Raw genomic sequence first — 25,136 nt, 5'->3', positions numbered from 1 at the left:
GAAGAAGAGGAAAACAAATTTGCATTAGCGATAAGGCCATAACGATCACGAGGGTGAAGCAATAGAGTAAAAAACCACCCTAAACTACAATACTACAAAGTAACTACGCGCACCCCTGGTGCTTTACCTTCTTAATACCAATGCAATCTTCTTTTTACTGATTAGGAGATGAAGCCCACGTAAATACATATTCAGGTTGAGAAAGCCTACTGGGACTCAATTTCTCTACTATATTCAGGTTAGGAGCCGCTCTACTTAACCCGTTCACGCAATTATATCAAAACGTTTGGTTGTTCAATTTTTCTTTAGATAACACAACGGAGAGAATCACGGAACATATCAAATTTGTACGAGTTCAGATACCCTATAAAAATCAAGCTCTACAAAATAATGAGATAATTAAACTCTTGTAGGAAATAATGTTCAACAATTCTGTTCTAGTCTGATGCGTCACACCTATGTGTCAAACCAGCATCTTTCCTTAAGTATATGTATCACTTCAAAATCAAATTGTTGTGAGTTGTGACACATTATTATGTGTCCTGGTAAACTAGAAAGCTACGGATTTCAGGATTTCAGTTAACAATCGGATTGAACCGCAGGATTTCAGGATAGAATGCTCCGGAGCTCAATGGTCAAACTCCTTCAAAACCAGTGTGCCAAAACCTAGAGCCTCATTATATTACCGTTATTTGAGAGTAGAATTCCTTTCTGGTGTAGTAACTGACGTCAGAACTCTTAAGCTAAAATCTGCATTACATTGTTAACTGTCTCAGCCTCAGAAGTAGTTATACTAGTATTATACACCGAAGGAAGCAATGCCGTAATACAATATGGTTTAGCAGTTTTGTAATGTTCAATTTGGACTCAAAAGTAGAGAGAAATATTATATATATAAAAGACCTCATGATTAAATAAACGATCTAAACTTATCATAAGAGGCGGATTTTGATACAACACAATCTAGAGGCAGATGTCTATGTGACCTCTGCAAGGCATGAAACTATACAAATTAATCTGCAGCTTCTGTTACACTTCTTTTGTTGGTTCTTTCCAGTTCTCTCTCACGATGGAACATTGAAGTGAAAGAGCCATGATATGACGAAAGCAAAGACCATACAAGCAAGAAGGAAATTGAGGAAGCGATGACCATGCCAGAAGCTTCGAGTCTCTGTTGAAGGCCCTGGTGCTAAGACTGCTGCAGTAGCCGAGGCACTAGTTGCTTCATTATTCAGCTGCTCAATCATCTCAATGTCATTAGCCCCGACAATGTTGCGAGCAATTGAATGACAAATCTCACAGATCCTAAAGAAAGACCATGTAGACTCAAGTCAGTACAAAACTACTGATTCTTTGATTTAAAACACATATTAAGGGTTTGTTTGCTGCACGGTATAGTATACACACTTGTGTGTGTGTGGTGAAGAAAAAAGGGTTTGATAAAATGGGGCACAAAATTCTCCATAAAACCCAGAAATCTACAATTACGAACCAAAGTCAAGGCCCTACACCCCTACTTCTGACTGTAGGATGAGTAGGAGAACAAGTAGCTAGAAAAGTAGCAACTCTCCTTTTGATCACGAGATTTTTTTTTTAAATGAACACCAAACTGTTATAAGTTTGATATACCAATAGCAAAGACATCAAACAATATCAAAGTTTCAACTTGAAGCATTTCAGATTGAAACAGAACATATTGCTTTTAAAGGAACTAGCTCCCATCCTCTGTGGATAAGGATTTGGATAACTATGTAATAGCTTTAAGGATTTTCCTTAATCCCTAGGACAAGTAAAATCAATGCGACAATGGCCCAGTTTGGGTTTGAAGTACAAAAACTTGAAGTACAAAAACTCAAAAATAGAAAAACTCAAGTTTTAAATAAGTAGGGTCTTACATGCTTTTTAAAATCGTGGTTATTAAGATTAAATTTTACAAATAAACCGATGGTAAAAAACTTACCAAACAGAAAATATCATTATGAATTAAATATAAACGTTTATTTTCCTCAAAATTCAATACCAAACTCGACCATAACAAAGTGAAAGGCAATTGGTACTAGGAGTGACACAATAGCAAACCTTCCGAAAGCTTTACTAATCTGGATAGATACTTCAGGCCAAATATGCAACTATAATGTATACAAAGTTACAAACTATGGATATGACATGAACAGCGAAAGCTATATAACCTCTATACAAGATTATAAGTTTATAACTATGCGTCGGCAGCCAAGCAACAATCTTAAGATCTTTTCCCAAAATATAAACAGTATTGGGAACACCAATCAACGTATAAAGAGGAATCCCTAAAGAAGCAGTGGAGAGATTCCTACATTTCGAGGAAAAGACAGGGCAGCAAGTATTACCCTCTGCTTTCTTTCTCCATTCCCTCTCCCTATTCAAAATAAATAATCATCTCCTTACTTTCCCTGTTGTCAGTCAAAAGCTCTGCAGCATCTTCTATCAAATAAGTCCTCTAATCATTCAACAATGGAATCCTTCAACTTTAAGATTTATGTAAATCGATTTTTGGTTAACCACAAAACATGAACTATATCAGCTAAATTTAAGAACTTGCTAGATGGGTAGCCATAAGGAGTTTACCAAAAAGAAATGAAATTTAATTCATGACGTGTAAACTGAAACATCATAGTAGTAGTTAAGTAAGAGTTGCCAAAAAGACTTGAACTTTACTTACTTGTTGCCCTTGATCTTGAACCAGGCATCAGCACAGTTCCGGTGGGCCGAACCCAGGTCATCTTTGCAAGAACAGCCCAAGTCAATCGGAGCTCCGGATTCATGGCTGTTACTCTCCAACCCCAGATGACAAATCCGGCAATCTCTCTCTACTCTATCCAAATGCACCTTAATTTCCGGCGCCCCAACCTCAATTTCCACGACATCGACCGAACACTCCAAAGCCGACGAGTCTCTCCTGGACTCCGAGGACGACGAAGTAGACGACTCCCGGACCACTCCGGCCTCCGCAGGAATAGACGCAAAAGCGGCAAAGTTGTACTCGTCGTACGACCCGCCGTTGGTCGAAAAGAACTGCGAGTAGCACGACCCGTCGTCCGCGTCGGAGAAGCAGACGCTCCCGTCGCCGCTGACATCACTCCTGGAGAAGGAATTGCGGCGGGTATGAGAAGCTCCGCCTTGCTCTAAATCGACGCCGGACATTTCCTGAGGACAAAACGAAAACACCCGGGAGCTGAAAGAAGGAGGAAAACAAAGAGTTGGAGCATTAAAGCTCGAAGCTTCTGGGGTCTTTAAAGTAGTTGGGGTTGGATTAGGGGCAGCGCTAACTCCATTAGTGACTCAAATTCGATACCGGAAAATGAATGCAGAGAGAGAAAGGTTTGATCAGATTAAGAAGAAGGGTTTAGAGGGTTGCAGAGCCCAACAGGTCATGGTTAGGGAGAGAGTTGGGGACAGTTGAAGGTGGGAAGAGAAACGTGCAGTGGGTGTACTGATGTATCTGAGAAGAGAGATTTCATTGATAAAGACAACTGAAATTTCCATTGTTTTTTCTTTTCTGGAAGAGAGAAAATGAAATTAATAAAGAAAAAGGTTTAGAATGGAATATTTGGTGCCATACTAGAATACCAACTACTGTCACAAGGGAGATTCTGCACTGTGATTGTAGTTTTGAGCTACTTGTGTGAGAAACTTGTCCATGAAAAACAATTATGGTGTTGAGTGAATGAAGATAACTAGATAAGTGGTCTTTCTATGCCTGTGTTAACATAATTTATGTTTGTGTTTTACTTTAATTTTTCGAATGATCCCAAGTCATTTTTTGAAATTAACATCGTAGAACATACAAACCATTACTTCACGTTACTCACAGCATAGCAAACTTGTGTTGGAAAACTAAAAAACTATTACTTATGGATAGACAGCTGAATAATTATCAAATTAGAGGAATTAGATGGTAATGAGGACACTATTTTTAGGTTGAGAAAAGAGTTTTTGGCGCCATTATTGGAAAAGAGTATCTTTTTAAGGACATAGATTTGGACAACATTGCATTGTAAGGAAAGAATATACGGAGTAGATGTTTTTAGTAGAAGAGGCAAGGTGTCAGAAAGGAATTAGGAAATGAATATATAAGCTAATATTGCTTGTACTCTATCTACTTGATAGCTTCCGGTTAACGAATACTTCAATTGTACTTTTAATTATACAAACTAGTAGTTGCAGCACTGTGTGTCCGTACATGTCAGTCTCTACCTTAATTGTCACACATAAATAAGCTTTTCAAAAAGAATATATATCCATGAAATTAAAGCCTTTATTTAAACATCAGAAGTAGATAACCAGAAGATAACAGTTCAGAGTCATCATGGTTGACTGGAGGTGGACCAACTGTTTTCTAGGTCAGTGTGGCTTATGTGATCAGCCTTTGCGTGAAGAACACAAAAGTTGAGTCTTCGCTATAATAAACTAGTGTAAAGATAGATAAATGTGTCGCAACAATGAAAAGGAGCTAAAATCCAAATCTGGTTGGTGCCAAGATCCACCTCTATTCTAGATTGGAAATGACCGAAGTGGATAAATGTGGTAATATTTGAGCCATAGGAGAAGTTAAATATTTAGGGATATAAAGTCTAATGGCGTATATTATTTCTGTTAGTATGCTGGGGCTCCAGATTACTCGGAGCAACCACACTTGAAAACCTAGGGTTCCATGGCGGCAATACTTTTCTATTTTGAAGAGTGTCGATCGTGCATGCGAATGAGCGGCGGCGTCAAGTTGTCTTGGCGCAGATTGTGAGGTGATGGCAAGAACCACCTTCGGTGGCGGCTTGCAGCAATTGAAGAAGATTGGATCTCCGACCTATTATGATTTGTCAAGGCACTCCTTGGATGCTGGGCTATGTTGTAAGGCTTGGCCGCCAAATCTAAGGGTGCTGGGATTGGTTTCAAGGAGGCTCTGATCGGTGGGTCAACATTGAGTTTTGAATATGTTGCTGGGTTTTGGGTGATTCATCCTTGGTAGCCATGGTCATGGTCATGGCTGGAAAGCTTCAATCTTGGAGGCTAATCCAAGGGGATCTCGACCTTCAATGGACTCAGCGGGGATGAGGATCTGGATGGTTGTCCGCCGATAAGGAAGCTCCGATTCAGGTCTACTCGGGTCAGGATTTGGGCTTGGGCGGTAGTGGTTTAGCTTGGTCTGATTGGGCCTTTGGCCTTTTTTGGGATGTGGGGCTACTAGGCCCAATGCTGGTGATATGGAGGCTCGCCCGAGGGTTAGAGGTGGCAAACATACTCGTACTGTGCTCGGACTAACCTATTTATTTATTGTGTCGGGAGCCGGCCCAGTTACTTAAACATTAAGCCCAGCCTGACCCCATGGCACAAGCATATGTTGGGTTGGGCTCGGGTCCTTGCAAAGCCAAGAAGCGGCCTGGCCCGGTCCGTTAGTATTATAAGACAATTATAATAAAAAAATATTATGTAATTAGAATATTTGTTTTATATAACTATTAAAAATGGTAAAATAAATAAATACTACAACATATTTCATAATTTTATTTCTAAAACGTTGCTTATGTCAAAACAATGACGTTTTTTTTCACTACTTTGATAATATTATGATTAAAATAATGAAATAATCAATAGATTTTAATTTAAAAGTTCTAATATTCAAGTCTAATAATGGTAATTGTTTAAATATTTATATAAATAATATAAAATTATGTGTTTAACGGGTCAGCCCATAAATTTATCTTGTTGGGGCCATGTCGGGCTCAAAAACGGGCTCAGGCCAGACCGCTAACAGGCTCGGAATTTTCGGCCCATTTGCCATCTCTACCGAGGGCCAAGCATAGTTTAGTTTAGTTTCTTAGCCTATTGCTATGTTTCAATAAGTCGTAGAATAAGCATTTTTCTGCTATAATTCAGTGATAGTTCTTTAAAAAATAGTCATATGCTATGTACTAAACTAGAGTTTCGGCTCTAAGCCTCTTATTTGCTGCATGATAACAACGGTGAATTATGTAATGTTTATTCAAGCCTTTTTTTTTAATCAACTGATTTGCTTGTCATAAAAAAATATTTAGGGATATAATAAATATCGAGTTTATCGTCGTTCTATTAAATAAAGTTAAATTTTAGAAGACACCTAAAGACGGTAAGAGATCAAAGTGCACTTGTCATAATTATCACGATTTTAAGAAAATAAATTGCACTCTTTATAATAATATATCAAATCACAATGTTATACTAATATTACAATAACATTTTCTCTATACAACACGCGCCTTGAGCCTCATCATAATATTACCAATGGTAGTATAGCTTCTTTGAGTTCTTTCACAAAGTTAGCTTCTATTATTGAGTTTTACTTGGATCAAAATTGGCTTCATGCCTTCATCACTCAACTCATTATCCCTCAGTTTCTTCCTACTTTGGTTTCTAAATTCTTTTGGCTTCATCCAAGTAATCTTGTGCTAAATTGCACCAGATACATAATTACTTAATTAGCAATGGAGTAGGAATCATATTCTCCTGCTTTTCTTCTTTAGCTTTAATCTCCTCTCCTCATTTTTTTTTCTTTTGGATATAAAAATAGTGGTTGAGTGTGGTAGCTCTCCGGGCTGTTGAGTAGTATAGGTTTGACCCTTCGTTAATCATAAACCACATACTACTAACAATATTCATGCAGCGTCCACCCCACTCGCAATATAACATGGTTCTAAATCCAATAGACCAACTCTGTTGGGTATCTCCTGATCATCCAGGATTCCAAATATCGGAGCTTTTCTTCCATAACAACATAATTTGAAGCTCCAAAAGTAACAAAAACCAAATCCATAAAACCCGGTTTGAGCCGCTTTAATTTCTTTCGCAAGTGTAGGTGCGTGGAAGTGTGGAACCGACCCACTTTCCCATCAAGGTGGGGGCTCTTCTGCCAAATCTATCTTCTTCCATTTGGGTTTTTTTTTTTGATGAATCTTCTTCCATTTGGGTTATTCTTTGGCTTTTTCTTCTTTATCGGTCAGACAGCCACTGCCCCAAAACGAAGCTTTCTTTAAATATCTGACCGGAGCAGTTTGGCGACAGCTACCTGCCTACCTTGCACAAAAAGCAACAGCTCCGGTCTGGACTCTGGACCATTTCAACATAAAACATATAATCCTTCTTCTGCGGTCCTACATTGCATGAGTTGAGGCATGACATGCTTTGGAGCCAAACTTGAGCTTCAATAGAAATGAGATAATGTCTCGGGTGATCACTCATCACCCTTTTGAGATTTTGCTTTGTTTATGTGGAAAAGTTTCATGAAGTATTTGAGTGTGTTTCTGAAGTGCTTCTCCAGAGTCCAGCCTAAAGGCAGCAAAGGTGCTTCTGCTTATTTCTGCCGAACTTTGGAAATGCATTTGCTACTTCTGGAAGCACTGTGAAACAGCCCTTTAACTTCTCTGGTGGTAGCAGGTAGCGTTTCACATGTTAGGACTTAGGAAGCTGGAAATGCAGGTTGCCTGGGGCCTATGATTCTCCGAAGGAATTAATGAGGAAAAATACAGTAACTTTGATGATATGTATAAATATATGGAGTTTTATTCATATATTCTAAATTGACACATAGACTTTCTTGATGTGTGAAACCTTCAATTTGCTTTTACAATATATTGAAATGTTAAAATACTCATAATCTAATTGAATTAATAAAATATTTTTCATATCTCTAAAATTATTGATTAGACATCCTTTAATTTTGAACATTCGACAATGATATATTTTTATTCAATAAGTTTTTAACTTTTGTCAAGATTCAAAGTTTGTTTGTTTAGATTATTTATTTGTTCACGTGACATGTAACGTGACATAGTAGGACAGATGGGCCGCGCATGCGTTGATCCATAGAATTACCGCAACCATAATATGTTACTGCGGCCATAACTATTCTACGATCACCATGTACAGAAAGACGATTTGTATTGTCAACTTTGACAATTTGGCCACCTTAATGTTGGAGCAATCAATGCTACCATTTTTTTCTTATTGATTTGTAATTAATTTTAGTAATTATTGCTAAGATTTCATTCCTTTCATTTTCTTAGTTTCAGTATAAATAGGGCCTTAGGTTTCATTGTTAGAGGTCCTCGAACAAATGCTCAACGTGGCTACACTATTTTCTTATCAATATAATTTTACATTTCACAACGCACCAGTCTCCTTTCAATTTCTAAGTTTACTTCATCGTTTTCTTTACCGGTATTTTTCTTTCTGCACTTTTCTATATCGTTCTTTACTATATTGTTCTTTACGTTCTTGCTTTATATTTCCATGTCTTTTCTTTATATTGCTTACATTAAGTATTAAGAAAATCACAAAGAACCAAAATCAACATCACATTCACAACATTCACCCGTACCACACAACACTAAGATCGCGGCTAGCTAGCCGATCTGTGTTAAAGTCCTTGTATCAAGGCATTGAGAACCCGCGGCCGAGAGTGATCATTCCTCGGCCCACAGTCATTTGATAGTTATATCCGCGCAAACAACAACTTTGAAACCTCGCTTGGCCTCTTGGTCGCGAGTTGGCACGCCTTAGCATACGTCACAAGCCAGAAGGACACGTGGAAGCCAAAGAGGACCCGACCTATTGACACGTGGCCGGGATGATTTTTGAGTCAACATCTTTTGTACGCCCAGTGGGACATGTATTGGTGAATGATATAATATCATTTTATGAGACATTACATATTATCTATTTTCACAAATGAGTTACTATGAGCCCAACTTAAACGACTATTATGAATACAATGACCCACATGTCCAAGATCAATTATATGACTATAATAAAAGATACAACTATTCCACATACTAAAGTTTTATTGATTTGAATAGTCATGCATCTTGGGATAACCAAAAGCCCACCATTCAATCTCAATGTGGCCACGATCCTCAAATTTCTGACCATGTTTGATCTTCTTAGTATGCATGGAGACAATGAGAGTTCAGCTCACAAGAAAGCCGAAAAGAAATCAAGTCACAATGATCCCCTTGAGTCAATAAGGATCGGCCTAGAAAAATTCAAAATTTATGCCGGGAATGCAAAAGATTCAAAACTTGGGGTAAAACATCGCTGGTCACCTCCTTGTACTTGTAGTTGGCCGTGATAATTTGTTTGTTGTTTTTTCAAATTTATTTTGTTTGATTTATATTCTATATGTAGTTTTTCTGTATTTGTAGATTAATGAAATTCTTTCAGTGCCATTATTCCAAAGTATAATGCAACATAAAACATGAAATTCCAAAGTATTTTGTGAATGATTTTGGATATATAATTCTTGAACTCTTTTTATTTTATTTCTTTTAACTTATATTTGTACTCTTAATGTATTTTTTGTCATTTCACATGCGTTAACTTTTTCAACGTTGATATGAAGATAAAAAAGGTTAGGTGTTAATTTGAGAAGGATGAATAGAAACTCCATAAATATATATTTTAGAAGATACCTAGAAGATTTATATTGTTACACAACAAACAGGAACAATGAAACAGGTTTCTGAAGCCTACAGCCGTTACAAGTGAAAGCATCTCTTTCGTGAATCGGAATATCGGATAAAACTATAAAACCCAGATTGACAAGTGTCATCGTCACCACAACATGGAGCTGTGAATTTTCAGCAGCGGATCATTCATTTGTATCAGAATCTGACCTTCAACCTCTAGATGAAGGTAATCTATCATGAAATCATCAGCTATTATGAGTAAAACATTCAGGAAATCAGGCCAAAGGTTGCTGGGTAGTGTAGAACTAGTAGAGTCCTTCCCTTCTAAATCTCTGAACTGAAACAACAAGGACAGGGAAGCAAGCACATCATCTTCTTGGTTTATAGAAAATGCAATTAAGAAGCAACCTCAGCCTCAGTTTCCAGGTTCAGATTGTACGAAAATCAATAGCGTACCGGTCTTAGGTTGATAGCATATTAGTCTTCATACCCAACACCTATCTTTCCTCTCTTCACGATGAAACAGATGATTTGTTCGACTCTCCTCAAATTGCCCTTTAGACCCATGAGACTGATGAGAGAGTATAGTGCCTGCTGCATCACCTGTGATCATTGCATTACCATTCTCCAAACCACTTTTAAGCCAAGCAAGGTTACTTATATCTGTGGCAATTGCAGCCTGTTCAGAACTCGGAAAACAAGGAGGATCAGAGAATTCCACAAAATCTGGCCCCAACAAAGAGTTTTCAGTATTCTTGCCAGTCTGCGTGTAAAAACAACCATGGCCACACTGATCAGGCACCGACTGCTCAGCAGAAATCCCATCCACCAATTTACAAATGCCAACATCCAGATTTGCTACTTGAACCACAGGTCCTTGAACTGGAACTGGCCTATGGAATGATGATGAAGAATCCTGGTCACCTAAATGGTTATATACGCTAAAACCACTTACATGTGCCACCGGCCTAAAAAGAGTACGTGGTTCTCTGGCTCCATTACTATTTTGATTATCCATTGATACCTTGTCTTCATATTGATCATCTGTACAATCTAGAGAACTGACTTCTTTTCCCTCATTAGATCTAGATGAATTAGCATCGCCATTTGAGAGTGTTTCTTCACATGATGCTTTCGTTTTATCAAAGTTAACATCTTCAACCTTATTACCTGATTCTGACTTCATTCTGTCTGCATCCCGACGCCGTAGTGTGGAGTTCCAATGGTTTTTTATGGCATTATCTGTTCTGCCTGGTAAAAGCTTTGCAATTGCAGACCATTTGTTTCCATGGATTGCGTGAGCTGCAATTATCATCTGATCTTCCTCCTCTAAAACATTTCACAATGATCAGCTTTGTCACAGGGGAGAATTATGCAACATATATTCACAATAAAGAACAGAACAACATCATGCGTTAGAGTCAACTCATAATTGATATGCTAGTAGGTTTCAGTAAATTACATATTTCAAGTAACCATACATGCATAACAACTCAGATGTGCCTTTTGTATAAGTAATAAGAAAAATAGAAAACAAAACAGCAATATCTTCACATAACAAAGTGGAGTAGAAAGTTTTCACATATTAGCTTTTTTCTCTTCGGCTAGTCTGACATGATCCAAATCAAGTCATTAGTAAAAATGGTAGTAAATTCATAAAACAAATGCAACAAACACACACTCCAAATCTCAGCAGTAATACATGCTCGTAACCATAAAACATTTCTCACACAGCAAGTTATTATGTCATGATCAAATCTACAAAATTGAAATTAGCCTCTTAAAAACGTGGTACAGCTTAGATTATTGCATAAGTTTTGCTGGACTCCAAATTGACGGCACATCTTGCACCAAGCACTGTTGATAGATTTTGCTAACAAAAGCAGCCCACAATTCCGTTGAATATGATATCTGAATATAAGACTAAACCCATTCTTTTCCAATAATGGGACGTTAGAAATAGATTCAGCAAAAGTTTGAGTTGTATTCATAAACCACATGTCTAATACAAATTGGCAACCACTCCACTTTTATGAAGGAAAGGTAGAGTACTTGTTGAGCATGACCACTGATCTAAAGTGTAAATCCATTCACTCTGTAGACATTGGTCCAACAGACTGATATACCCCAACATTTCAATATGTAGAGCATTTTTGTCTAATTTTTCTAGGCATTGCAGCATACTTACTTAGCCAATGAGTCCTATGACAAGAATTCAATCGCATTAAGGCAATGCTACATTGCTACATAGTAGAGATATTATCAGGCTGAGGTTGTTTCTTATTATGAGAAAAGTAATAATCTTGGAGCTAATGATAAAAGACTTCAAGGTTGTTTACTGTGGAATTGAAAACAAACATAACACATGTATTTTGGTCGAAGAAATTATTATTCTCTTATTATTATGCTTAAAGAGTTAAAAGGTTATTACAATCTTTGTTGTCTATGCTTTTATTACAATAACACTATTTGTTTTCTAGGCCGAAAACCTCTATTTATAAAATCTAAAACTCTATAAATCCTAATCCAACTAGATGACTACTCATTATCCTAGTCACTATCTATTCCTTTTTCAACTATAAAATAAATCTTAATTCCTAAAAGCTAAAGAATACACTCATATAAGCTAATTTCAGTGTTCCTAAAAACTTAAAAAACCCAAAAATGCTTCTTACTTAAGAAAAAACCTGAAAGACGATACATTAATTCAAGAACTGGAAAAAGGTTCCGGGTAAGTGTAATTACCAGAAAAGGGCTTGCGCTTAAGGATTGGGTCGAGCTGGTTACACCACCGGAGCCGGCAAGATTTGCCAGTACGTCCAGGAATTCCGCGAGATATCACAGTCCAATTCCGGGGCCCGAACTTACTCACTAGCCGACTCAGCACTCGGTCTTCTTCCGAAGACCAAGCCCCTCCCACTTTGCTCTTCACCAGCTTAACCATTCCACCTTTGGATGCTGCATCTTTACCGCTTCCGGCTTCGTCTTCGGATGCGTCGATTTGGATGACGGTAGCGGCGGAGTCCTGGGTCGGTTCGGGTTCCATTTGTAGTGAAGTGAGAGAAAAGACAGTGTTGGCTGTTGACAAGACAAAGGACTGGTCCCTGCATGTGTGTTTCGGGTTACTTAAATGAGTTAAATCACTTCAATGTCTTCTTCCAATCTCATGGGGTCTACGTATTACACCGGGTAATTATGGTTCGGGATAACCTGAGTATTTTTGTATTTTATTTTATGAATTGATACAGTAGTTTGATATGAAGCAATCAGCCAATCACATCACAATTATCGCCCATATATTGTTTTGACCTTACAAGGAGAAGGGTGAAAAATTAAATTAACAGAGAACAGATAGTGAACCAAGTTTAGGACGTGTGAATCAATAAAATGATCCGAACAACTATATGATATCATAACGTGAAGTTTTTAACAAGATATCATCAAAATTATTCAAGATGGGTCACGTATAATGAAACGTGGATAAAAAAAAAAAGAGGGTGTAGAGAATGCGTTATCACACGGCCGTCCAAATTCTAGATTTGTGCTTCCTGTCCGGCGGCGAGCCCTCTTGCCGACGTCGGACAGGCCTTGTCGACCCCTCGTGGTTGTGGTGTTCCCATCTCCTCCTTGAGGTTGGATCAGGATTGTGGCGGTTGTATGGGAGAGGGGGATCAAATCAGTGGTCGGTTTTTTGGGGGGTTGCTCTTTGGATTGGTCGACGGGAAGGATGGGTGCGACAGTGGACTAGTGATTGCGACTTCGTTCCGGCATTGCCTGGGGTGGATCAGGTTGGTCCAATTTGGGTTGCTACTTCATTGTTTGGTCCAGATCCAAAATCATAGGTGTGGCAATTCCGGCATGACGACGTTAGTGGTGATCCAACAAGCGTGGAGTGGTGGCGCACTGCACGATCTGGTGGCGACATGCCTGGTTGGGACGGCGGCTTCCGATCTCTATGTATCCTTTAATAAGAGTTAGGTTTTGGCCCTATTCTTGGGCCTGTCCCTAGGTTTTTCTTTTGCTATTTGTTGTTATTTTTTGTTTTTGTTTGTTTCCAAGTCGTGCGTCTTTTGGCGCATAATAAGTTCCTACATTAGTTATGTAGGCGTAGTCGGGCCTTGTATTTGTGTGTGCACCTTTTGTGCCTTGTCTGTCTTAGGTATGTAGCGAGTTCTTTACTTCGTCAAATGGTCGTTGCCGCCTAGTGACAAGGTGAGACTAAGTGTCGTTGGATTTATTTTCCTACGGCAATATAGTTGGAGAACTGTTTTATTAGACATTATGATTTGTAATTGTTGCTTCATAGTTGATTGAGTTACATATCTAGTGATCTCTCCACCATGTTATTGTTGTTTGAAAGCAAATAGAGTCATCGTTAGTGTAATATTTTTTACTAGTTAGTGCTTTGTTGAGTACTTATTTGTAGGGATATTTGATATTATGTCAGATTTTTATAATCAATGGTTTGGGGTTCAGGCTTCACGTCCCTCTTGTATTTGACGGTTTCATTAATGAAGATTTAAGAGCGGCCGCACTAGTCCTTACATAAAAAAAAAAGTTTTACTACATTGCTCATATTCTTATACATTTAAAATGTTATTTATACTGTTTACACAAAATGGGACTCCAGTGTCCTAGTTTGATCGGTGTTCGATTTTGTATGATAAAGTTTTATCCTATTTGTCTCATTGTAGTGTCTCATTTCGACCAATTTACTCTTCAAGTTTCTTGCCTTTTTTAGATAAAGAAAACACTTAACTCTCTACTATAAGCATTAAGTGGGAGTTTTTGGGTATTTGATACGGACATATGGCAGATAAAATTTATAATTCACACCTCATCTTTCGTCATTTGTTAATAATGTCTTATCAAAAGAAGTTGACTACTTGAGTTAGTAGAGACAAAATTCAATTAGTTACTTAAAAAGAAACAATAGTGTGAATTATAAAATTGAGAGTGTAACTTTCAACTCTCTAAAATAATTTTATGTTGGAAATCGAAAAAAAAAATCTCCCTCTTATTGATTGAAAAATAAATTATCAAACACTCCTAAACCGAGTGAAATCTTGAAACTCTGCCTATCTGCCATTTACTGTATAATTTGGTTACTTCCGGCCAGAAAGGTGATGATGCTAGAAATATGGTAGTGAAGATCATGCATGAAAAGCTAGTCAAGCTGCACCTGCAAATCTTGATGATAATCACATCCAGACATCTCTTTGTTAATAATTGCGTTCTTTTACAGTGTTTATTTTTCAGTCATGTATAAGCTGATTAAGTTCGTGTATTATAATTGTTTGAAACTTCGAATATTATGAAAGTGAAAAACATTTCGAGAAAGAGTTAACGGTTTACAAAACTTTCAATTTGAAAGTCGATGGAGAGGTTTAGAATTATAGTTCGGAGCAGTGCTTGTGTGTAGATTGGCGGGATTATCCCCGCCTCGTTGAGAAAAGTGCTGCCATTCTGGCGGGAAATTTGCTGCTGTCATCACTCGTCACTCACGTTCTCTAAAATGAAGTTGCGCATCATTAACCTGACCAGGCCAAGCCCACATTCTAACAACTTTGGGCCATGCTTTGCCCCAAATTGCCTAAACCATATTCTAAAGCTCAAAAACTTTTGGTTTTTATGAATCAGAATATCAGATTACTCTCAGTTTTTAAATGAACAAGCAATTCATTTAAATTTGAAACACGAGCAATTAAAAAAATGAAAAATAAGAACGAACAATAGATGACAAAAAGGATCGTTGAATTGACCCGGTGTCTTCAAGTTTATTGGTATGGTGTTCTTTTCAAATACAATGTTACAATAAGCAAACAAGTAAAAGAAAATACATTCCAAGTACAGAGCTTAATGATCATACTACTATCCAATTATCCAAATCACAATGCTTCATGAGTCATTTTTTTAGGGAGAGAGATGACCTCATTATCAATGCCAGAAGATACGTATATTATATGAGGTTTCAAACTAACAAGATAAGTTATGTCAGAAGCGCCAAACATATAAGTGACACATACATTGTAAAATGCACGCATAGAAAAATCTACAACTACTCACTTTCAAACCAAGCAACCTTTTTAATCTCTATATAAGTATTATTCGTTGTCTAATGACTTTAATTAGTGTGCAACAAAACAATACATAATCAAATAAGAGAGTTATCAGTAAATAGTCTAGGTAAGAACAAAGAAATTCAAGCAATTCATTTGCCCTTGTTGGTAGGGGCTAACCTTCATTCCGCAAGGAATCGGGTTAGAGGCGGACCAAGTTTCTTGGTCGATTTGGAGTTCTTGTTCCTACTTCCTTTTCGACAACTTTTCTTCTTCATCAAAGAAATGAGTGGCTCGTCGTCGCCGAGCTCCAAAAACTTTTCCAAGTTGGACTTTACTTTTTTTGACGACAGAGACATCTCAATATCCACCTCACCTCTGTATTTCCTCACCCTAGACGTTATACACATGAGGCATTGGCACCAATAACCTCAGCTATACACATTAATATGCATAAGTTGAGAAGCAGTCACTAGTCGTCTATATAGACATTAAAATGCATTTTGGATTATCAACTTGAGTTGTTTATACTCCATCTTGAAACACATCACAATTACCACGTACATAGATGCAACAAGTCGTTAGTCTAAAGATAAATAATGTGAATAAAAACAAGATAATGTTTGAATTGGTCATACATTTGATATAGAGTAACATATGCAATGGGAAGAGGTAGCTTGAGCTACGCGCAAAACCACCAAGGGAATAAGCTCCATGTATATCGAAAGTGTGAAGGAAAACCAACCAAATGTGGAAAATTTTGAATAGATCGATGTCGACTATATCAGTAGTATACATCGATTAATATTTCACAACAAGATTAGCTTGAAAATTCAGGAGATGGACTTTCCACCTACTAGCTTGCAGACTTAATCAAAGGTCGTTTGCGTAAGTGGATTTTGAGATCCTTTTACTTTTTTTTTTCACCAAATTATCATCTAGAATAAAGCTTCTAGGATCTGGACATACACCCTAGTTTCACCAGTCGACTGATTTTTTTAATAAAGATCATTTTGTTGAAAACTAATTGATAACTTTTTACTTAATTGTTAATTAGACATATTTTTCGATTATATTTTTTCATTTTCACCGTTTAGATTTTAGGTATATATAAATAGATTACTTATACAAAATTTCAGCTAATTTAGTAATAATTAAAATATCAAAGTAGATTAAACTAGTGAACGGATAAAAATTATCAGTGTACATTCCAGGTTCCTATATTAATTTGACAAATGGATGATATATTGGTATATACGTATACAATTAAAGATTTACACCATGTTTTCTCTTATTTGGTGCGTTGTAAGTGATCGTTATATGAATCACTAATCATTTTTTTGATATTCGTTAAAAATTTGTTCTTTTATAATTACTGAATATCGAAATTAGAAACCATAGTCCTTAGCTATAGTTTTATAATGCCCTGGCTATATATTCCTATATATCGCGAGGTATACATGGACGGGCATGACTTCGACATGCAAACGAATATATTATGTTTCTTGAAGAGGAGATCTGCTTTGACCTATTTATTTAATGCTCTTTCGTTTCTTATGTGCCAAGGAAGTAATATAACCAAACTCTAGTCAGAAATTTATTTGTCAACAGCTGCCCATATCACATGATTCACATCTACCGGCCGAGAAAACTTCAAAACGTGACATTTTTTATATTCAGAAACGAAATATACAATAAACGTACATGGAATCATGTAAGGTTCAATTATCTGTAAACTGCGTCACCAGATACGTGTATGGTTATATCACCACAAGATCGATGTAGCAAGAGCCCTGGAAATGCATGACACAAGTCTTTTTAAACAATCAGAAATCAGAATGTATGGACTTGTTTTAATATGGTTTCCCACAAACAATTGGTCAAAAAAGGAACTGTTTTTATATTGATAATGGAGCAGCTAGCTGTGATGGGTTGGAAGCAACAGCGTGAAAAATGAGCATAAGATCTAGTCAAATCCAGAAAGTCTTCTCCCTCCAGAAGCATAAATTTGTAGATATAAAACAACTGTCCAAATAATTATTGAATTTTAAACATAGAAGATTCGTCCAAACGGTATCACGTTTCCGATCTTATAAACTTTGTACCTCATGTTTTACAAACTTCACATAGGTGCTTCATGTCGGGATTCCAACAGACTTTTGGTACTTTTAGTCAACAGATCCGTCACAGAGATTATTATCTGACAATTTGACAAGAATAATTTCGTCCATCAAGTCTGTGGCGCAAGTGTTCGAATTTTTCCCGCCAGATTTGTTTGCTTGGGAATTACGCCAATTTCATCGCCAATGGTCCATTCCCCCTCTTTCACATTTACCGCCAAATCTATTGTAGTTAATCCACCAAAAAAGGCCGCCAAATCCATCATACTAGATGCTCAATTTTTAATTTGGTATCTTAAGTTTGAGGCATGACACAAAACTAGTTCCTACATAACATCCCCTTTTCAACAAATGTTCCCATATAACATCCCCTGTTCAACAAATGTTCCCATATAACATCCCTTGTTCCCAATTTACACAATGATACAACACAAAAAATCAAACAAAACTCACATTTCCATTAATATCAAAATACCGTCATTCAATATTCAAAAGACCCATTGTCATATAGGCAACTGAACATGAGAGCACACCAAACCACAAAAACATTGTCTAGAAATCTCTAAATTAAACATCATCTCATTAAACCAACCATTGTCTTAACTACAAATATATTAAAGAGTTCATCTACTCCGCACAACTAAGTAGAATGTTAAAGTGCTTCATGATCATTTTGAGGTGGTTGCTGCACATTTTGAGACAGTTGTTCCATATTTGGAGCTTCTTGATGCTGCTACACCATTCAAACATACACAAAATAATTCTAAAAATCCACAAATCATTCACTAAACCACAAACTTCATTAGCAAAGGAAGTTTCAAATTAGATCTACATTTTATTTATCCAAAATCAGAGAATCATATCACACTAACAGAGCTATTGACCAAAAGTACCAAAAGTTTGTTAGAGTCCAAACATGAGGCACCAATGTGCAGTTTGTAAAACATGAGGTACCAAAATTTAAAAGATGGGAAATGTCAGGTACCGTTTGGACAAATCTTCAGCTAATTATTTAATTAAGAGAATTGACTAATTAAGTATGTATGTTTCCTTTAAACATATACAACTACATGGTATATACATACAGTCGTTATAATCTGCAGCTAATTATTTAATTAAGAGAATTGACTAATTAAGTATGTATGCAAGTTTTGAACGTAAGAGAATTGCAAATCTGCAATATTAGCCGATCAGGTACTTTACAATTAGTTAACTAATGCACATATATTGATGAATTAATTAGCTAGGTGCAAGTAGATATGAAGCTAGTTAGACTCAATCGATCATTAGAAACCTTAAAAAGAGCAGGCATTAATTATATTCCTCAATTCCTTTTCCTTTGCACTGGGGGCAAGAATAAGTGTTCTACTTATTCGTTAACAATTTAGCCGGCGAGAACGACTAGAATCACCTACAAAATATGCTATTGTATAAAACATATATAAGGCCAACATTCATTTAGACTTGGGTGGATGGATATACATGCATAGTACATCAGAAGTAGTTGTTCAAAGGGGGATTTAGATATAGACCAAAAAATGCATACATGTTTAAGATTACGCCCACCTCTTATATTTACCCCCAAACCTATTTATGAGGTTAATTATTTATTAAAATAATATATATTATTCTTAAATTACAAAACCTTATGTTGTAGATATTTACTAAACATGCCACCCAACCGATACAAAATCAAGATCCATGATTCATCTTGATTGAAGTTTATGTGTTTGGAAACTCATTCATTAATCAATTGATATAAAATTGGATCATTTATTGTGGTATCTAATATTGATGCAAATCTCATCCATGATCAAAGCAATATAAATCATACATGGAGATTTAGAGTTTTTCAATTTCGAAATCATCAGCTTTTATCATGATATATATATATATATATATATTTCATTTTTTTATTGACGTAAATTTATTAGTTTATTAGAGAGTGATTTGCATTGCATCGTCGACACAACTTCTACTTCTTCTTATTTTCGGTATGTATTACTTTTGACCTAATCGTTAGGTATTAAAAAAAATTATTCATATTGTGGTTTGGACTTGTGGTGTGTCTTCTGAGCCATAGGTATGCCTCCTATTTATATTCTGGTGCATATGTACTTATATACTATTTATCATGTTGGTATTACCTATGAATTCAAAATATTTTACCTTTGTGGTAGGATGCTAGGTTTATCTGATAGGTAATTTATGCACTTGTAGTGGCTTCTTTCCTGCGGAATAGGTAATGTATGTGCAGTAATGTATGTTCATCAGGTTGTTAATGAGTGTAGTGTTCCTCTCATATAGGTGGGGGTGTGTGGTTTTCGTCCTACTCTATAGGAAGGATATACATGTGAGGTGAAATATGTCTAATGTTTATACATGTTGGCTCTATAGGAAGGATATACTTGTGTAGGAAATGTGTCGACTGTTGTTGTTGAGGAATGTGCATCTCATGTTTATTATTGTGGTAAGTATTTATTATAGTTCTCAAATGTAGACATTACATGAACATTATCAATGATGGTAGAGAACTAATAAGACTTTATGAAAAATTTAGGATATTATTTAACTCACCTGCCAAAAACACACATTTTCTATTATAGAAGATGGATATATTTGGACGAATTATACACCTATATCCTAGAATATAAACCCAAAAAATAATTTCATATATACCTTGTGAAGATTATTGGTCAACATTTGATATAAAAAAAACAAAATCTAACATACCTAAGGAAGAAGAGAGTTATATAAGATTTTCTCTAGTAAGAATATACTGAATAACATGATTTAATAGACTTAGAGGTGGAGAAAAATATGACTCTCAATTGCATTAATTTAGACAAATAAAAGTTGCATTTTTCATTCGTTTGACTATTCCATTACAAACAATTGAAATATGTTAACTATTTTAGAAAACTCCATTAAGAAAGTTGCAATAAGGATCGGGTGTGAATTGAAAAAGAAATTGAGTGTGAGTTTAACTCAAAAAAGTACTTGAAAAATGAGTGTATCACTAATTTTCTCTGGTTGCATCAAAATCTAAATTTACCAATGCAAACGCGCGCCTATACAGTAATACAGAGTTGAATTTTAATTACCAAATGGTCGGTTTACGGTCAAAATGATCATATTCAAAAAGTTTAAAGTAGTTCACTAGCTGTTTTGTTGAAAACCAAGTCTCTGACACGTACGTATTAATTGCTCATCATCATCTCTATCTTAAAGCTAAATACCAACAACGTTTGATGAAGTTTCAGCGCGCTAGATGTATATGTGACGAAAATGCCAAATTCAATTCAATATATATTGTACCCTATAATCAAACTGATTGGAAATTTTAATAACAGCAATCTATACGTCCACGCAATTGTGCAAGAAAAAGGTGCAAGGCACTAAGTATTTGCCAACATGCCTATATATAAGACATACATGTCTTAGTTTCGATATCACAAGAGCAATAGAAATATATGCTTCATTTTCGATCTTTATAGTGTACAACTATCATCTCGTTATCCATATATACTCTGACTTGAACATAAGCTGATATCCTTCATTCCCCAGTTCCTCCTTCCCAGCAGAATGGCGCGCATCGCCTTTGCGCTAGCATGTGCCCTAGTTCTGTTAGCTTCTTCAGTAGCCTCTGCTGCCACAGTCGAGCATTCTTTCCTTGTAAGTTGATATTCGCCCAAGTTAATCCCTAACTACTCTATATCAGAGCGCGTAAAGCCAGTTCTTGCCCCTTGTGTATATGCTTTCCGAAAACGATCAAAGCTTTTTTCTTGCAGTCTCTCAATTACGTACTAAATTTCATTCCTTCGTACAGGTGAATAACTTGACTGTTACGCGGCTGTGCCAGAATCAACTGATAACTGCAGTTAATGGGAAGTATCCAGGTCCAACAATTAGGGCAAGAGAGGGTGACACTCTTGTCGTTCACGTCTTGAACCAGTCTCCCTACAACCTTACAATTCATTGGTGATTACTCCAAATACGTACTCGTTAAGATTAACCAAATTAAGATAAAAGGCTAGTTTGACTTCATGCATGATATATATCAGAGTCAGGCTCTTATTTTCCTCGCACAATATTATACATGTAAAAGGTCTGATCATTTTACCTTATTGTCAAACATACTAGCTAGATAGATTAAGGTAATATAACCACTTTCTGTCAATATGCAGGCATGGCATCTTTCAGCTTCTAAGTGCATGGGCGGATGGACCTGTATATGTAACCCAATGTCCTATACTTCCTGGAAAAAGCTTTACATACAGATTTAACATCACCGGACAGGAGGGTACTCTCTGGTGGCATGCACATGTTTCATGGCTCCGGGCAACCGTCTATGGCGCCCTCATAATCCACCCAAGATCCACTCAATCCTACCCCTTCCCTAAACCCTACCTGGACGTACCAATTATGTTAGGTACGTCCTTACGTAGTCATCAAATTAATACTTGTTAATTAAGACACTAAACTTAATTTCCTTTAAGCACTTCATATTAATTAACATCAATCGTGCATGAAATTGCAGGAGAGTGGTGGAATGGTAATGTCGTTGACATTGAGAATCAAGGACTCGCCACCGGAGGTGCTCCCAACGATTCCAATGCTTACACGATCAATGGACTACCCGGCGACTTTTATAATTGCTCTCAAAACCGTACGTGTTCAATCTAGCTGTTTATAGGAAGAAATTACATCTGTAGAAACTAGCAAGCATGCCTATACAATAATTTCAACAAAGTAACCATAACGAATAACATTAACATCTATTTTTCAGAGATGTATAAGCTGAATGTGGTGAGGGGAAAGACCTACATGCTGCGCATAATCAACGCTGCACTCAATAACCAACTCTTCTTTGGCATAGCCAAACACAACATGACAGTGGTAGCCGTCGACGCCTCCTACACCACACCCTACGTCACAGAAGTCGTCGTAGTCGCGCCGGGGCAGACCACCGACGTTCTCATTACCACCAACCAGCCTGTCGGATCTTACTACATGGCCGCCACTCCATACGCAAGTTCAACCATACCATTTCCTAACACAACCACACGCGGAGTCCTCACGTACAACGGCTACACGTCCTCGAGCGCCCCTCTCATGCCTGCCCTTCCCAACCCTCGTGACACGTCAACGGCGCATAAATTCTCTAGCAATCTGACGGGGCTAGCCGGCGGACCTCAGTGGGTTCCTGTTCCGCTTCAGGTGGACGAGCACATGTTCGTGACAATGGGTGTGAATCTGGATGTATGTGCAGAAGGTATGACATGTCAAGGTCCACTTAACAACAGACTGTCCGCGAGTATGAACAACGAGTCCTTCGTACACCCTACAACACTCTCAATGCTAGAAGCATCATTTTCCAACGTGAGCGGAATTTACACCACCGATTTCCCCGATAATCCTCCGGTGAAGTTTGACTACACGAACGCGAACATCAGCCTGGACTTGGACCTGATCTTCGCCCCAAAATCTACCAAAGTCAAGAAGTTGAAGTACAACTCGACTGTGGAGATCGTGCTGCAGAACACGGCCTTTTTAGCGATCGAAAATCACCCTATTCATCTTCATGGTTTCAACTTCCACGTATTAGCTCAAGGGTTTGGAAACTATGATCCCACTAACGATAGCAAGAAATTCAATCTTGTCAATCCACAGTTACGTAACACAATTGGTGTTCCAGTCGGAGGATGGGCGGTAATCAGATTTCAAGCTAATAATCCAGGTTAATCCCTAATCAAAAGCTCTAGCATGTTATTTGTTTATAATGTTTTGTAGCACAAGTGCATAGCTATAGGTAAACTGATTCAATCACTTTTTGTGTGGAATTGTATAGGTGTATGGATGATGCATTGTCATCTGGACGTGCACTTGCCCTGGGGTCTAGCCATGGCGTTTGAGGTGGAAAATGGACCAACTCTTTCATCTACTTTGCCTCCACCACCACTTGATCTACCGAAATGTTAAAATCCTCAACTCGATTCCAGCAGAAGAAGCTAGCTAGTGTCACTACTATTATAATATATTAATTGAACATTTCTCTGTTTTTTGTTTGTTATGATATGGTTTAATTTGGTTATCAATTTCATTCAGTTATGATTGAATTGAAAATAATTGATTTGTAATAAAGTTAATATATGATTGTCAATTGTACTGTAAACAAAGCGTCAACAATAATTTTACTGTAGTAGCATTGTTGTCTTCGTATATACTAGTATACTACCTACTTGTTAGTTACGTTTCATGTTGAAAGATGACAATTAGCAGTGCCATAACTCGAATATTCCCTCATGTCACGGTGAGGTTCCGATCTCTCACATAGGTAAGGCAAGAACACTCCTGGAAAACGCATAAAACATACCCCAAAAGAAACATCATTTCCATGCTATACCACTTTAACGTGAATAAATAGAGCGCATACATGCGCTAACACCAACATGGATCTTACCCCCCCCCCCCCCCCCCCCCCCCCCCCCCCACTTCGGCCAAGTTGGCGTAAAGTTCGACTAGGCCAGTTCAGACACTTCTCATAGCAGTCGGGGACTCCGGGGTGCATAAGTTGTTGAGGAAATGAGGCTCAAGGAAGGCATTAGAGGAAATACCAACAACATCCCTTGTTAAGATAAGAAGGCCCAGTTCCCAAATTGGCTTCACATGACCCAAGTAAGAAAAAGGCACCGTTTGTCGATGTAATAACCCTAAAATTTCAAACAATATTAGTTTGATTTGGATTCTATGAAATTGCGAATTTTAATTAGAATGAATGTGATTGGTAGCGACGTTATAAAACAAGAAACGAAAATGATCTCGGAACGTTTAATTAGGAAAACGTTACATTTCCGCAACGTATATATCGACTTTTATTCCGTCGATCGTTTGCGAAAACTTTCTTCACGAAAGTTGTAGAGCTCGTTGATACGAGTTCCTGAGTATGTGACGCGTTCGAATCGGACGTCGTACGTAAAAGTTATTAACGACGGAAGTTAGTTTCCGATTTTAGAGGGGGTATAAAAGGAAACTTTGTGAAGTAGGGTTTCCATTTTCAGAAACCCACTTCCTTCATTCACCCCGCGCCTCCCTTCTCTCCCTCTCACCCGATCCTTTCCTCTCCCTCTCGGCTTCACCATCGATCTCCCATCTCAGGGAGACGTGGTCCTCACCACCGGCCTAGGAGGCACCGCACCACCCCCCGCAGGCAACCCCAAGGAGGACGCACCCTCTCGCGCCGCGCCGGAGCTCCACCAACATCTCCAAGTTGCTGCGTTTCCTCCGCCGTGTCAAAGCCAAACTCCGGTGGTCTCCAAGCTTGATTGAGGTGAGGGTTAGCATGATTAGTTTGTTGTGATGCTTGATTGTCGATTTGTGGTTGATTGGTTGCGTTTTGGAAGAGATTGGAGGAGGAGGGTTTTGGAGGAGATGCCGCCGCCGTAGGCGGCGGGTGTAAACGCATGGTGGTGCCTAGGCACGGT

At 37.6% G+C, this 25,136-nt stretch overlaps 3 protein-coding genes across 3 annotated transcripts; 1 reads left to right on the top strand and 2 right to left on the bottom strand.

Annotated features, from left to right (window-relative positions):
* Window positions 1–970: 970 nt before the first annotated feature.
* LOC126798018 (uncharacterized) lies at window positions 971–3,456 on the bottom strand. Its single transcript, XM_050524832.1, has 2 exons — window positions 2,699–3,456; window positions 971–1,305 (listed from the first exon to the last, which is right to left on the bottom strand). Exons 1-2 carry the CDS (start codon window positions 3,178–3,180, stop codon window positions 1,065–1,067), a joined length of 723 nt encoding a protein of 240 aa, XP_050380789.1. The 5' UTR covers window positions 3,181–3,456; the 3' UTR covers window positions 971–1,064.
* A 6,389-nt stretch (window positions 3,457–9,845) lies between these two features.
* LOC126798011 (transcription factor MYB1) lies at window positions 9,846–12,566 on the bottom strand. The gene is given in 3 exon segments (XM_050524826.1): window positions 9,846–9,969; window positions 9,972–10,802; window positions 12,219–12,566. Coding segments are annotated over 3 exon segments (1,167 nt in total). The 5' UTR covers window positions 12,520–12,566; the 3' UTR covers window positions 9,846–9,934.
* Window positions 12,567–21,099: 8,533 nt separating this feature from the next.
* LOC126798004 (laccase-7) lies at window positions 21,100–23,854 on the top strand. The gene is made up of 6 exons (XM_050524819.1): window positions 21,100–21,327; window positions 21,482–21,633; window positions 21,840–22,084; window positions 22,193–22,321; window positions 22,442–23,392; window positions 23,504–23,854. The coding sequence occupies exons 1-6, from the start codon at window positions 21,238–21,240 to the stop codon at window positions 23,632–23,634; spliced, it is 1,698 nt and encodes a 565-aa protein (XP_050380776.1). The 5' UTR covers window positions 21,100–21,237; the 3' UTR covers window positions 23,635–23,854.
* The last annotated feature ends 1,282 nt before the right edge of the window (window positions 23,855–25,136 follow it).

This window comes from Argentina anserina, chromosome 6 (assembly GCF_933775445.1).
Source record: "Argentina anserina chromosome 6, drPotAnse1.1, whole genome shotgun sequence".
Taxonomy (NCBI): domain Eukaryota; kingdom Viridiplantae; phylum Streptophyta; class Magnoliopsida; order Rosales; family Rosaceae; genus Argentina; species Argentina anserina.
The sequence above is the reverse complement of the archived record's forward strand: the minus strand, read 5'-3'. Positions and strand labels throughout refer to the sequence as shown.

Bases quoted from the DNA above. Each gene is read 5' to 3' on its own strand.
- LOC126798018 (XM_050524832.1), bottom strand. From the start codon at position 3,180: ATGTCCGGCGTCGATTTAGAGCAAGGCGGAGCTTCTCATACCCGCCGC. The intron at 1,306-2,698 runs GTAAGTAAAGTT...GTCTTTCTTTAG, and splicing joins TTCAAGATCAAGGGCAACAA to GATCTGTGAGATTTGTCATT.
- LOC126798004 (XM_050524819.1), top strand. From the start codon at position 21,238: ATGGCGCGCATCGCCTTTGCGCTAGCATGTGCCCTAGTTCTGTTAGCT. The intron at 21,328-21,481 runs GTAAGTTGATAT...TCCTTCGTACAG, and splicing joins CAGTCGAGCATTCTTTCCTT to GTGAATAACTTGACTGTTAC. The intron at 22,085-22,192 runs GTACGTCCTTAC...ATGAAATTGCAG, and splicing joins GGACGTACCAATTATGTTAG to GAGAGTGGTGGAATGGTAAT.